Genomic DNA, 12,854 nt, shown 5'->3' on the forward strand with positions numbered 1-12,854 from the left:
AAAAAAACAAGCTGCATCATCCTGACCCCAAGAACTAATCAAGTACTAGTACCAAAAATGAAAGAAAACTGTCAAAACTTCCGTGAGTTATACAAATGTGTAGCTGCAAAAACACACAAAACAATACTGATTTGCACTCTTTTGTAATTATGTTTACCGAAGGAAAACATATCGTTTTTGCTACGTTGCCTCTAACTTCTTCCATTCCAAACACTGACCTCTGACCTGGCCAATGACCTGATTTGTTGACGTCTCTCACCATGGTAACTGGTGTTGGGTTACATAATGTTGCAATTTTATAGTAGTAGGGATTTATGCTCCTGTCTGACCATACATATGAATGTATTTGAGGAAGAATTAACAGTGAGAACAGACCATACACGTACAATGTACGTGTATGTGAAGGTAAACATTACGCATTTGCTTCGAAAATGTTACCTTTCTAGTTTGCACTTCTGAGACTGTCTTCCCAAAATAAAAACAGTGACTGCACCGGAAATACCTGCTAAGGAGGCTAGGTCCAGCCCCTCAGTACTTGTTGGTGCATCCGATCTTTCCTCATAAACGTCGGGACAATATACCGCCGCTGCACCCCGCCGCAACCCCAAGGGCATCTCTGGTGCAGACAACTAACCCCTAATCCGTTTATCCCAGTTGTAAAACACTAATGCCCCTATTGTAGCCTCCGTGGGAAGTCGTTTGGACTCCCTGTGACCAGTCCGCGGCACTGCTTTGAGGAAGGAATAATGTGGTAGTAAAACACACACAGGCCATCACTGGTGCGTAAAGCTGATGTTGTTTCAACTTCCCCTGACTCCTTGGATCTGCAGGCCTGGTTGTAAATACACGAGGTGGCTGTAGAGTGCAAGTTCTGACCTTGTATTGACGTGGCCTAGCTGTTGGTTAAGTTTGGCTATGGTTGTGGATAGTGCTGCATACCGGTTTACTGGACTTGGATCCGGACTTGTAAGAATGTTTAGGTTCAAGTCCAAGATAACCTAAAAGTCAAGAACCGAGTCCGGACTTATTACCATAAAAGACCATTTCACATACCTCTTTTCTTTCGAAACCACCTAAAACCATCCGTAGATTGCAAAAACTTTGCTGCAAAATGAAGAAAACATACATCGGGCATCGTCAAGTGTTGGCCTCCATGTTATTGTGGTCAAAGTTTCACCCTGACAATATTGCAAGGTTGTCAACATGGAATTTTGTATGTTTCCTGAACCTAAACCTCTGGACTTGAATCTGGACCTGAACCTAAATGTGGGTTTAGGTATGCAGCACTAGTTGTGGAGTTTAAGTAATGTACTTGTTACTGATGGGGAGTATTTACCTCCATAAAAAATGGAGGTATTGTTTTTGGTATGTCTGTGTGTGTGTCCGTGTGTGTGTCTGTGTTTCTGCATGGTCCTTAATAATATTATTAGGTCAGGTTGTAATGGATAAGTTGGGTTTAGGGAGGGAAAGTCATTAATTGCTTCATCTGGTAGAGCAGGTGTTTTTGCTACATGACCTCCTTGACAGCTGTTGTACTTTCTCTTGCATGATAAAGAAGGGGATTCAAAAAGGAGATTGCCAGGAGCTACAAAATAATAGATATTAATTTTAAAGAGGAAAGGGACCAGTGATATCAAGCCCAAGGAGATTAAAATTTTTAAAAAATGATTTACTGATATGATATGAATCTTTATTACATGTTCTTGCCCAGATGGGCTAAATGCACAAGACGACATGCAGTATGCACAACATGAGTGTTGCATACTGGAACGCTATATTCTAATGCAAAGTGCTACGTAGGAATCTGTACATTACTACAATACTATATACTACCTATCATCTACTGTTAGTTGCCCTTTCTTCTCTCTTTTTGAAACATTTGGAAACATAATTACATAGTTTGTCTACTGTACATTTAGTTCTTGTATGTCATCGAGTGTTTAAACATGTCCTGCTTTGACATTTCTTTTTTTCTTTTTTTCAGTACTCTGCAATATTGCAGAAGAGTCAAAATTTTGTTCTGCAAATTGGAAATACTTTCTGCAAATACACAAGCCTCCATACTACAACCTTCTCAAACCAATAATTCCTTTTTTGCATCATATATAGCTTTGTAAATCTGTACAGTAGCATTACTGGACTGCAGGAGAATTTCAGGTTTATAAGCATAAACTATGGATTGATATGCAAATTGGTGAAGACAATTTTTTGGAAGTCCAAAAGGAAACAAAAGTTAGACAAGTCAAGACAAGGATGATGCAAATTAGTGAAGAAGCTCCTGTTGTTTCAGAACAGTCTGTCCCTGGGGCCTGGGAGTTTTAGTTTGCTAAATTGAAAACTAATGAATCTGGAGCCTATTTTTCCTTCTGCAAAATTGCAGATTGTATAATTTTTTCTTCTGCAATCTTGAAAATCTATCTGCAGATTGCAGACTGCAGGCAGGTATTTCGAACACTGTTACATATCTTGTCTAATTTTAAAGTATCAAATAGCTCTTAGTAATATTAAGTAATATAACTGCCTTGATTTGACTATTGATATAGCTATGAAGTACTGAGAATGTTGAAAAGTATGTTTTCCTTAACCGCCAGCTACATTACAGATCTAGAGGACTTCCTGGATAAGTTGGACAGCAGCTGTCCAAACTTGACCTACCTCAGCCTGCTGGGAAATGTCGCCTGTCCTAACGAGCTGTCAGCAGAGGACAAGGATGAGGAGGACTACCAGAGATATAGGTCAGTGTCAAGGTCATGGGGAATAGAACCAGTGTTACAGGCTAGAATGTACCCCGTTTTAACATCCATGGTACCAAAGATATAATGTAAAGGGGTTAGAACCTGAGTGTGTAGCAGGCCAGAATGTACCCCTGCTGAAATATCCCTGGTATCAGAGATATAGGTCAGTGTCAAGGTCATGGGGGATAGAACCAGTGTAACAGGCCAGAATGTACCCACTGTTGAATGTACCCCTGGTAGCAAACATACAGGTCAGTATACTGGACATGGGGGTTAGAACCAGTGTAACAGGCCAGAATGTACCCACTGCTGAAATGCCCCTGGTATCAGAGATATAGGTCAGTATACTTGACATGGAGGATAGAACCAGTGTAACAGGCCAGGATGTACCCCGTTTTAACATCCATGGTACCAAAGATATACTAGTACTGTATGGGGGTCAGAACCTGTGTAACAGGCCAGAATGTACCCTTGCTGAAATGACCCTGGTACCAGACATATAGGTCAGTGTCATGGTAATGGGGGATAGAACCAGTGTAACAGGCCAGAATGTAACCACTGTTGAAATGCCCCATGGTCATGTCGGCAGATCATACTGCGCCTGTGTAATACCCCCATTCTTCACGGTTTTTCTTGCATTTTTGCATATTCACTGTATGGGGGTTAGAACCTGTGAATCAAGTTCAGAAGATACCCCTGCTGAAATATCCCTGGTATCAGACATAAAGAAGAAGAACTTTATTGCACGACAATTGCACATGGTACAATGCATGGCAAACTACATAAAGAGAGTAACAAACAATAAAATAAATGTGTTGAATAAGACCTAATGTCGAATAAAACCTAACATATCTATATCATAATTATTCAAGTAATAAGGGATAGCACAAGTCTTTGATAAAATTGTTGCAATCGAGTGGGCTAATCACAAGTTTTGGTATTTTTTCTAACACTAGTAATAGCAAAGCATTCCTTCATATATCTACCTATTTTTGCGTTGTGGGGACCATTACATATAGGTCAGTGTACTGGTCAGTGTTCTAATCATGTTGCAATGGCCTAATATCCCGGAGTCCAGCCTTATTAGCTTAAGTCTGCTTTCAAAGAACCACTCCTCTCCGAACAAACGGACCAGGGGAGTGGCCTAAACCTTAACAAGGCTGGGCTCCAGGCTGCACAAAATTGTGTGGCCCAAGGGCTATAGAAATGGGGATGGGCCCTGTATGGGAAGGACCTTGACTTTTCTTTTTTGAGTGGTCATCGGGAACCAGTGTAACGGACCAGATTATACCTGTTTGAATATCCCCGGGGTATATTTTTAGTAAGGGGTATATTCTGGCCTGTTACACCTGGCACCAAATTAAATCCCACTACGCCACTATCTCAATAACAGAGATTCATAGAAGTGTATCATTAAGAGTACTAGTATTTTCCTTTTCATTTATTGAATGAAAAGTTGAAAGTCTTTTTCTTTCTTTTTTTCTGTATACAAATTGTTATAACACAATACACTGTGAAGCACCAGGCATCAAATTAAACTGATGTTGTACACTACACATTATAAAGCAATATAACTCAACACCCAATACAAATCAATAGATACAAATTAATTATCTTAAGATTACACAGAAAGCTGTGTTCACATTGTTGTAACCATGTAGATTACACAAAATGTCAAGATATTTTCCATATTGTGGTACTAGTATTATAAATACTGTAATTGCTGATTTTGTTCACGGTACTTTTATGTTCACAGTTTTCTAAGTCACTTTAAAACTATCCTTACCATTAACAAATAAATTGGTGACTTTCTTTTTTTCTGCACCTGATTCCACCATGAACATATAGTTCTGTGAACACCTCCATTTTCCTCAGACTGTGAACTTTTTCTACCGTGAACATTAAGTGAATTACAGTAGCTGGTGCTGTCTAACTTCCACCTGTCATTAGCAAGTGAAAAGCTGTTTTTGAGGTAACCGGATACTGACACGCTGCCCTCATGTCTACCCACTCTACCTGTCCGCCGGGAATTTACGGCTATGTCTTTGTGAGCCGCAAAGTAATATTGCGGTCTCCCGCTCGGTTTTGAAACAAAGCCACTGGTCCTACGAGGACAGTTACCCACAAAGATGGAACATTCCATAAATTGCCATGAATGACTTCCCCAGAGGACCGACACCTTTCGGAGGTGTTGTTAAATTGTTTGAATCATACAGGGAGCGCCTTTCTTCCAGTTTACAAAGATTTATGAACCCTTCCTCACAACGCTAATGTCCGTCATAGATTATACCCTAATCCCCCAGTGTACCGCACCCGAGAAACTGCCTTGTTCATTATGTACGGAGCATTAGAACTTTGAAAACGCTGTCAGGTCTTAAACAATTTAGCACCCCCATAGCTGTCAGGTCTATAACGCTGGTAATAAACAAGGTAAAGGCAAGACGGATGGGATGATAGTTTGGGGAAGGTGGCATGAGGCAAAGTTGCTGTCGACCAAATTGGGAAGACGTTGAGAGAAAGATGTTAATACACTTCTTTCGTCTGCGGGGAGTTAGCGTGATTGATGACGCGATGATTCGGAGACAGATGTCAAAATGAAAAGCCAAAGTCACAAATTAGAGCGACTTTGACAAACGGTCGTGATGTGCGGGCTGTCTCAACTGGGACCTGCGTGTCAATTATGAATGATGTTTGTACGTGTCACCTCTACAACGCGCCTTCTGGGCACTGATATAGAGTTCGCATTTGGACAGAAAGTCAAGAAGAAATCTTCCTGACTCCCTTCCCCAACAAGATAATAAATCATTGAAACATTCTTTACGACAGGGATACCTCCGCTTTCTTCTATAAATGTACAAGGTATAAACTTGGAAAGTCAGTTGGACGCCTACAGCACAATAAAAAGTGATGGCTTCAATGGTTATTGGCCACATTTGATGACCAGCGAACTAGATGTGCCATGTTGTTTTATCTAATGCTGCCAGAGGTATATTGATTTATCAGAACATTACTGAAGTAAGTTGCATAACTATCTTCTTGTAGGCATCTGGAAAATATCGCGTCACGGATCGTGAGGGTAACCAAGATATATGGTCGCCATATCTAGCAAATGGCCGGACCAGAACTTAAACGATGTATTGGTAGTAAGAAGTGTAGTTTGGGAATGGTTAGGGCAGGATGGATGGACATTTCCTCTGTACCAATACTGATGTTGATTTGATGATGTATGGAGATACTCTGGGTTTGCGAGGGAGAATTGTGTCGCACTTTCCAAATTTGCTGCAGGCACCGCTGCCGGTTGTTTAAAAAGAACGGCGAAACTGGCTCGCTGCTGCAAGTTTTGTGGATGTCGTAAATGTTTTGTGCTGTGAAACTCTCATCTGGTTTATTGTCTGGTGTTCCTGTCTTCCGAGGGTTGGACGTATACATGTAGTTAGCATCTGGTTTAAAGCCTGTTAGACAGCTACATGTATTTCAGATTATCATGAAAGTTCGTCTGTGTTGGTAGTAATCATAGTAAAAGGTTGAACTTTATTCCAACACACAGTTGTACAGAGATCAAATTTTCACATATTTCATGTAGAAAATGCAGATCAAAAAGGCAGTACTCTGAATTCCTGAATTCCCCCATGTCCACTTCTAATTCCTGTTTGCTCCTGGCAAGATTCTGGGACCTTTTCCCTTCTGCCTGCCAATATTCCCACCCATGTGCTGTCAACCTACTCTGTCCTGGCAAACAGATACACAAACCCGCAGCTCGGTCGCTCAAAACAACACTTCAATACGCCCATAAGTTAAAACAGAAAAGTGTGAATTCCTTGTCATTGGACTAGTCTTTTAAAGTATTTCTTAATGTACGAGCCGAAGAAAAGGATTGGATTCTTGAGATGCCAGTTCAGAAGTTTCTTCATGAAAAAGGCCATTAAGGAAGACTAATACATCTGGCACAGCTTCACTGTCGAGCGACGTCAGGCAAGGTTTGCAGAACAACTCATCATGCCACAGTCATAATAGAGGCAGAGCCGTGGGGTGGTGACAGCTGCTGAAAGAAAGCATCAATTGTCGGGACTCCAGCGGGATTCAAGTTGTGAAACTTTAACGTCTGTTTGCCAGAGTTCTAACCTCACCTTTCCTCTCCTTTCTGTCTGGGAGATAGTCACGAGAAATAACTTTGTATTTTGAAAATTTTGAACTGCTGCCACTGACCGATTGATTGGGACAAATTCTCTTCGTACATGATTACGTAATATTGCTCCTACTTTCCTGTCAACTTTCAGGCAAAAATGTTTGTAGAGAAAGATTTAAATCTTTACCATCATTCACAAGCTCTAAACTACGAGTACATGTTGTAGGCTATAATAAGCAATTGGATACTCATTTTATTTCATGTATAGCAAAAGAGGAAGAAAGAGACAGTATCACCTGTAGGTTGTATTTAGTAAAGTTTTAACATTTTATTGAATAATTTGATGTCCTTCTTTGCTTTTAGTTTGCCTGTAGCTTAATTCAGCAATGACACAGGTTCATGTCTGTCTGAAATGGTATTGGAATAATAGTTATTCAAGTGACTCTGTTACACACATTACAAATGCCCCCCTAGGCGGACACTTTCTCCCGCAGCTTTTGTTCATCCGTCAAGAGGCAATCTACCGATGACTTATGGGGCCTTGGCTGAGGGTTCCTCAATGGAGAAATGATTCAACTGTAATTGGTGAACACGCTGGCATTTAAGCTACTGGTTGGAAGGATGGGAAAATTCATGGTCCTATTGTGTTTCCTTGATTTATAAGAATGGCAAATAATCATAAAACAGTGATTCCCTCAATCACTATTATTACAGTAGGAAGTTTGAATTGATGTCCTCTTGTGAAGTGGGCTGCCTTGACGAAGCAAAAAAATCGTCCAGCCTCTAATGAATGCTGACGAATCACTTCTGTGGTTTCAAAGTAAGTACACTGATGCGTTTGTGTAATGGCTACATTTACCTTGCAGTGAACTCTTCTTTAACTCAGTACGGCGTCAAGTTTCGACGTGTATAAGTTGTGGCTCAGACGCGGCAATTGATTGAAGGTTTGCCAACTTTCGTAGTTTAGCGATTCATAAATGCACGCTAGCTTTGTCATCTCTTGTCACATGCTGGCATTGTCTCTTCCGAAATTTACAGTGAACGGCTGGAACAAGATATGGCATATATCTCCGGAAAAATGCGAAGACGGTTGTAGTAAACCATTCCCCTTGACATGTAAAAAGAGACGACTGCACACTTATTTGTCAGACAGCGCCGTAATATAATTTGCTGGCCCGAACAATGAACATGTACGTGACGCGAAAGGAGGATGACAGGGTCCTTAAATTTTTCACGACCACGGGTCTCATTACGTGGATGGATTATTTTCTGTCGTCATAGGGATGTCAGAATGGCTCAGCCGGCTCGTACATTGTGGCCCTCACAGTAACCACCCTGGAAGTAAGGACAATCCATCAGGCCGGTTCTACTGTTAGCCCGCACCAATTTATTTCCGTGGTTCTACGATCTGTCGCTTCATTTTTTTTCTGATTCGAAAAAGAGAATAAATCAAAGACCAAAATGTTATGGCTCCAACAGTTGAGAAAATCGTAGTCATTATTATAGTTTTTTTTTAATTTCGTCAATGCATGAACAACAGTTCTTGGAAAATACGACTTTTTAACACCTCAATTCTTATCTTGAAAGTTCATCTGTGTTGGTAGAAATCATTATGAAGCAAGGTGTTAAGCTGTAATTTCCAACACAAGAAATTGGACTCACCCAAATTTTCGACTGTACAACTCCAGTCTTTGTCAAGGAATGAGAGATCCACCGCTTCCGTGACGTCACGCAGATAACACACGTGACTCCGTGAGCAGTGGATCATAGGTTGCAGAAAGTCTGTAGCGCCCCCCGTCTCTGTTGAGGGATGGTTGTAATGCCCTGATGTAGATGGCCTCTTCCCTCGTGCAAAGAAGTCCAGTTAAAGTTCTGAGTCTAAGATTCTTACTTTGTCCAGTGATCGAGAGACTGAATGTCCAGGCAATTCTATGCGTATAATGTTGTTAGACCTCCGAAGTAGTCAAGCTAGGTCTTTTCTTGGTAGCATTTGTTCGGTACACTCTATTATTTTCCTGCAAAAGTCTGAGAACATACAAATTGAATTGTTGTTGCCTAGGGATAATCCATCAGGTTTTTCCCAGTGTAATGTACCATAAGTTTCCCCACAGTGTCCAAGCACTAATGACTTTGGCAGATAACGTATGTGCACTGTTGAAAAATGTTGAGACATTTGTCATATTGTCCAAGCTATTAAATCTTATCCAAGAAATTGAAAAAAAAAATTGTCAGTAAACTTTATCAAAAGTTTGTGTGGACACTTAATAAGCAGTTAGGTATGAAATTATGCCATAAAATGGAAGCATTGTTTTGGGTGGCCTAGCTGTGGGTTTGTGTATCTGTTTGTCAGGACAGAGTAGGTTGACAGCACATGGGTGGGAATATTGACAGGCAGAAGGGAAAAGGTCTCAGAATCTTGCTAGGAGCAAACTTGACATGTTTGCAAGTTCTGTTTCAAATGTTGTTTTTCAATCGTTTTCAATATTGTTATTCAATATTGGAGAAATTTCAAGTATTACCCATTTTCTGAAGGTTGTCATAATTCTTATCCCTCAAAAATAGTATACAAAATTAATAGTGGACAGGCTGAACATAGAAGAACTTTATCGCATGACAATTGCACATGGTACAATGTATGGCAAACTACATAAAGAAAGTAACAAACAATAAAATAAATGTGTTGAATAAGACCTAATGTCGAATAAAACCTAACATAATTATCTTTATTATTCAAACAACAAGGGCTAGCACAAGTCTTTGATAAAGTGTTACAATTGAGTGGGCTAATCACAAGTTTCGGTATTTTTTTCTAATAACAAAGCATTCCTTTATATATCTACCTATTTTTTGTGTTGTGGGAAGCATTACGTGTAAAGATATATTCAAATCTGTCTCCAACATCGAGACTCTTGAAATCTGTTGTACTTGATTCGAGACATGTAAATAGCTTGTTATGTATAACATCATATTTATATGTGCATTGTACATGTACCTGCAAAACATTTTAAAAACTCCTGGTAAAAACAATTGAGATTGTCGCAGATTTGTTTCAGTTGATTTGGAGCCTAGAAAGCATTGACTATTTTGTGGTAATTAATCATCATGCAAAGACAAAAGAAAACTTCTGTGTGCCTGACCACTTTTCTTATCATTACATAGCATCATGCAGGCAGTAATTTAACACTTGTCATTTTGTGATGTAATCTAATATGTAATTCCCAATAGTTCGTGTGGACAGCAGACCGCGCATTATTTATTATTATCAGTTTGGAGGGACGCTAGTGGCATCCATTCTTTTCACTGGACATGACAGATGGATTCTCTAGTGGAAAACAATGGCAAAACCACCGCCGGATCACCCATAATGCCTTTATCGCCGTCACTGCTGAGCACAACTTTTTCCCCGCACAAAGGCCCTTTTTTCGAGACAAAGACAATCAGCTTAATTGCGCCCGGCAGTGTTTTTACTCGGCCAAGATTGATGGCATCCCTTGATAAGCCAACTGTCAAAAGCACTTTTTGAAGCAACAAATAACCCATTTGTGGGATTAAAGGCTCTATTCATGGAGACACACTTTGTGGGGACGTCAGTAAATGCCTTTTGAAGAAAGTGGCGTTTTGGAGGAAAGTTGGCTTTTAATCAATACTACGCTTAGAGAAAGTTAGTGTGGATGATGGGTAGGTAGTGCGTCATGGTTTTTGGGTACTTTAAGGCCACACCAACTTGTTTCGTTTGTTGTCGCAGATTTCGTGAGAAAAAAGTATGAAACGACAGGACAAAAAAAATAAAAACAGGCATGCCTTTTGAAGAAAGTGGCGTTTTGGAGGAAAGTTGGCTTTTAATCAATACTACGCTTAGAGAAAGTTAGTGTGGATGATGGGTACAAAATGTAGGTGGTGCGTCATAGTTTTTGGGTAGTGAGGCCACACAAATTTGTTTCGTTTGTTCTCGGATTTTGTAAGAAAAAATATGAAACGACAGGACATAAAAAATAAAAACAGGCATGCCTTTTGAAGAAAGTGGCGTTTTGGAGGAAAGTTGGCTTTTAGTCAATACTATGCTTAGAGAAAGTTAGTGTGGATGATGGGTAGGTGGTGCGTCATGGTTTTTTGGTAGTGAGGCCACACAAATTTGTTTCGTTGGTTCTCGAATTTTGTCAGAGAAAAATATGGAACGACAGGACGAAAAAAATAAAAACAGGCATGCCTTTTGAAGAAAGTGGCATTTTGGAGGAAAGTTGGCTTTTAATCAATACTACGCTTAGAGAAAGTTAGTGTGGATGATGGGTAGGTGGTGCGTCATGGTTTTTTTTTGGTACTAAGGCCACACCAACTCGTTTCGTTTGTTGTGGCAGATTTTGTGAGAAAAAAGTATGAAGCGACAGGGAAAAAAAAACAGGTCTATAGGCATCCTATAACAGCACCAAAAGTGATGACAAACTGATTTTTCTGTACTTGCCACACTCAAGAGTTTTTGATTTCAACTGGAGGTTGTTATATAAATAAATAGGACCGTATGAAAAGGACAGTCTAGGCCTTTGCTTTTCAGTCAAGTGCCATAATTTTAATAGCAACATGTGCTGGGAAAAATTTGTAAACAATCTGTCAATGTTGGCAGACAAAATCAACAAAAATCTTGGCTAGAAATATTTTTTTAAAATCCAAAGGACCACCAACAACCACTGTAAACCCCATTTCACTCACACTCACTGTCCAGTTATATGTATATTTGCTCTCAAAATGCAGGAAATTGCACTTTTGAAGGCTTTAAAACCCTAAATTTCCAAGAAGAGCCCCCCTAAATTTTAAGTGCCCCCCCTCCAGATCTTCAATCATAAACCTGGGCTGACAGAAAAAAAATTTGAGCTGACTAGAGCCCTGGGACAGCCCATCCTGTAGCTAGAACCGTGAGCGTTCTTGATGACTTGGGTGTTCGGTACGAAGCGAGAAGTGTGCCGCTTCAGCCGATGTGGCACGTCTGTGACAACGTCTCTAAGTCCTTTGGACTGAGTCATCAATTTCCCCAGATTGATCGTGTTTTTCGTCAAAGCCAATGTCGAAGCCAGTTTTACGACTGCCAGGTCATAGCTGAGGGTCATGGGGGCGGGCACGCCTTTTCCATGCGAGTGGCACGGCTTCTAAATCTACCCGGGCACCGTTTTTGTATCTCCAGGATGGATCACCGCCCGACACATCCAGTACAATTTCAGGGTAGCCCACTGTCCGATCGGACCGGACGAAGACATATTTCCCGCACTCCCACATTTGTACGGCCGCGGCTGATCTATAACCACGGGAAGATAACTTTGGAGCGTTTTTCTGTCCAGTCTTGAGGGCTGTGCTGTTACAGGGGTAGTAAAATTGGAGTGTTATTCACATTAAACTGGACCGAGGAACATTCAACTTGGAGAATTTATACCCAAGGTCTCGGTGAATCAATACCCGGTTGTCCCATTTAATGAGAAATGCAGCTCACAGTGCAGGTGGACTTAGTTTGTCTTCTTTTGAACTGTTAGGAACAATATTGACAATAGTTATAAAACTCTTTTGTGTAGACGTACAGGTTGTAATTTGACCAGATGTTGCTGTCAAATACGCGAGTGGTGAATTCTGACTCTAATATACCAGGATAGGCGGTGTTGTAGTAAGATTTGCAAGACTTTCATGACATTTTAAATTTTCTGCCACATACCCGTGTTCAATATGGCAGGTCTTTCATCCATGGAAGTATTGTTTTGGGTGGCTAAGCTGTGGGTTTGTGTGTTTGTTTGTCTGGACAGAGTAGGTTGATAGATGGGTAGAGGAATATTGAAATATGGTGAACCTGAAATTAGGTTGATAGCATGTGAGTGGGAAAGATTGACAGGCAGAATGACTGGAGGTCCTTGGTCAGACTCAGAAAATGGGGCTAACTTGAAGGTCACTTACATTTGTACTCACCAGTTTTTTGGCAGCTTTTTTGGCCAGTTTCATATGAAAACCCAAAATACATG

General features: G+C 40.5%; 1 protein-coding gene across 2 annotated transcripts in view; it reads left to right on the plus strand.

Annotated features, from left to right (window-relative positions):
- The window catches only part of LOC109485422 (leucine-rich repeat-containing protein C10orf11 homolog), a 76,946-nt gene that overhangs the window by 52,031 nt on the left and 12,061 nt on the right, over nt 1-12,854 (plus strand). For both annotated transcript variants that reach the window (XM_019789025.1, XM_019789026.1), the window contains exon 5: nt 2,596-2,735. In XM_019789025.1, coding sequence (XP_019644584.1) covers nt 2,596-2,735 — 140 coding nt within the window. The remainder of the gene's footprint in view (nt 1-2,595; nt 2,736-12,854) is intronic.

This window comes from Branchiostoma belcheri, unplaced genomic scaffold (genome assembly GCF_001625305.1).
Source record: "Branchiostoma belcheri isolate BF01 breed outbred unplaced genomic scaffold, Haploidv18h27 scaffold75, whole genome shotgun sequence".
Taxonomy (NCBI): domain Eukaryota; kingdom Metazoa; phylum Chordata; class Leptocardii; order Amphioxiformes; family Branchiostomatidae; genus Branchiostoma; species Branchiostoma belcheri.